Raw genomic sequence first — 2883 nt, forward strand, 5'->3', positions numbered from 1 at the left:
TATCATATTTCCGCTTAGGTCCAATGTCACCAATTCACCGAGATTCGAAAATGCACCAATATCAATGAACTTTATTTCTGTATGGCTTAAGTTCAAATGTTTTAATTTCGAAAATATGTTTAAAGTGTTATCATTCAATTCCCCAATAAAATTGTATGACACATCCATTATTTCAACGGTTGCAATCAATTGTTAATTGACATCATCCGTATTAGGAAGGTGATTTCCAGAAATGTTAAAGTATCGAATTTTCAAATCACTTGGATAGCATGATAAGGATGCATTGAATGCAGTAAAAGATATTTTATCTAGATACGCTTCATCCCCGACATCAAGGTATGTAATATCTATTGAAAACATTGAATTTGTCAAGCAACTTGTGTCAATCTCCTCGATATGCTCGCATGAAACATGAATTTCCGTTGAATGTTGGATAAACCAAAATGCATTGCAGTCCAAACGGGAGATTTCAAGATGTAAATCTGCGAAATTTTTTGTTTCATTTGACTCGAGAGAATTCATATTGGTCATATTCGTATCCCTTAGATTCAAATACTCCATATTGGTGAGCCGCTCAAAAATCTGTGCATTTGATTTGCCCATAAAATTCGATTGGAGGGCCAATGTCTTGATGGACTCTCCTAATACATTGATGATGTCTGCTGTGCTTTGCAGTTGATTGCCGGAAATGTTAAAATGAGTGAGTTGCTTGAAACCCTCTCGACTGAAGTTGAACTTGAAGTTTGGAGCACGAAAAATGATCGAATCGCTTATATCGATTTCAAGTGAATGTCCGAAGCAACTTGCATCGATTTCCTTGAAATTTGACGTATCCACCGGAACCGAACTCATCAACACCGATGCAATGCCACACAACCTTATCGGGCTATTTTCGACGTGCAGCCGTTCTAAATTCGTATTTTGTCGGAATAAATGTTCATCAATCACATCCATTGAATTGTAACTCAAGTCCAATATTCGAAGCTCACGGAGATTTGAAAATGTGTCATTATCGATGTGCGTCAATTGTGCATGGCTTAAATTCAAATTTTTCAATTTATGTAGCTCTTGGAATGTGCTCGCATTTAGTGAATTATCTGCGAAAAAATTATAAGAAGCATCCAAGCTCTCGACTGATGCCTTCAGTTGATCGATGACTTTGGCGGTGTCGGCAAAGTCATTTCCGGAAATGTTGAAATGAGTGACTTCCATTTCATCATTTTCAATGTAAATATGTGCATCATCATCGATAGCACCACTTTGGAATATAGTTTCCTCCGTTCTAATATAAATTGTGGCCAAATTTTCCCAGCTCATATTTGATGCATCAAACTCCTTGATATTGTCCCACGAAATGTGCACGGTGACTGTATCAACAGTCCGATGCACAATTGGCCAATATAAAGTTTCGCAATCAATACGACGAATTGGATTATTTCTCAGGTACAACGTATCTAGCCAAATATTATTTCGAAATGCGTCTTTGTTGATTGTTTCAATTAAATTGTCGCTTGAGTCCAATATCATTAGTTTGCCAAGACTCCAAAACATTTCATATTTCAAATTTGTGATGAGATTGTGTGAAATGTTCATCGTGCCTAATTTTATTTCGAGCTCATAGGATGCCGAAGAAATGTCGACGATTTTATTGAAAGAAAAGTCAATTTCATCGAGTTGCAGCGCATGCCCGAAAATCGACATTTCAAGATTGGTTAGCTTGTTGTATGATGCAATCAGTTTCTTTAATTGTTTAAGATTAAAATCGTTTGGTGTTAACGATTCGATTCCGTAGTTAGAAATGTCGTATGTTTCAACATTTGAGAAAGTTTCCGGGAAGTTTTCGTCCAATCGGATGCCACGGCAATCTCCAGTTTTTAAGTGTTTCACAAATGAGCCCGAATATAATCCCCAGGCATCGGTGTGTGACACGTAACAGGAACCGAAATATATTCCGTGGAAGTTGGAACATATCAGTTCAATTCCGCTTTGATCGGAATCCGTGTAAAAACAATCTTTAAACTCATATGCCAAACCACCGTAGTTATACATGGATAAACAAATTAGAAAGAAAACACATTTCATATTGAATGCAAAGAGATGTTGATTCAATCACAAAACAAATTATTCTAACGTCTTTTCGCTTTAAATGTACCACTGAAACTGATTCTTAATAACTTGTTCAGTTCAGCTCGTGTGTTAGATTCTTTGTGAATATTTACCAGGAACTAGCATGCATTTTACAGATAAACTATTGGCTTACTTTTTATTTACATAACACAAAGTGCAACAACGCCCGTTTCCTCATTTGATCGAAACAACAATATTTTGCATACATTTCCAATGTGACTTGTGGATGATAATAATAGCGCTATTGAAATGGGAACAAATGTGCAACTTTAAAGCTTTAGCGTTTTAATAAAAAGTGTTTATCTCAATTATTTCCGCAATGCTATTGTAAATAAACTACGCATCAACGACAATTGCAACAAGTTAAACTGCGGAAGAGGCACGTGCGCAAATTTTGTATTTTTTTCAGAGGTTTTGTTTAATATATACAAATCACGGCTCAACAAAAAAAGGTTTTCTGAATTCTTCCAAACGAACTTCCAACCAACGGAAATATGTCTGAGCACAGCCTTGATATCAGAGTGGCTAAAAAACTTTTTTTAAGATTCTCGGTCGATTTTATCATATTCAGGACCTAAGAAAACACTTTATGCTGTAACAATGTCCAATTGTCCAATTGTGTCATCAAAACCTTGCAAGGCCATTTTCAAGTTTACACGAAACTCGTATTTGGTTGACATTTGAAAGTAGACGATTTTTTAACTCTATGTTTCAAATGATCAAATCAAGAATTAAATTTTAAGTATTTTTGCTCAA

The 2883-nt window shown here is 35.7% G+C and overlaps 1 protein-coding gene across 1 annotated transcript; it reads right to left on the reverse strand.

The window, feature by feature from the left end:
• Nucleotides 1–192: 192 nt before the first annotated feature.
• LOC116350291 (chaoptin-like) lies at nucleotides 193–2049 on the reverse strand. Its single transcript, XM_031782046.1, has one exon. It carries the CDS (start codon nucleotides 2047–2049, stop codon nucleotides 193–195), a length of 1857 nt encoding a protein of 618 aa, XP_031637906.1.
• Nucleotides 2050–2883: the final 834 nt, after the last annotated feature.

The sequence above is a fragment of the Contarinia nasturtii genome, unplaced genomic scaffold (genome assembly GCF_009176525.2).
Source record: "Contarinia nasturtii isolate CC-2019 unplaced genomic scaffold, AAFC_CNas_1.1 Cnas_scaffold_4082, whole genome shotgun sequence".
NCBI classification, from domain to species: Eukaryota; Metazoa; Arthropoda; class Insecta; order Diptera; family Cecidomyiidae; genus Contarinia; species Contarinia nasturtii.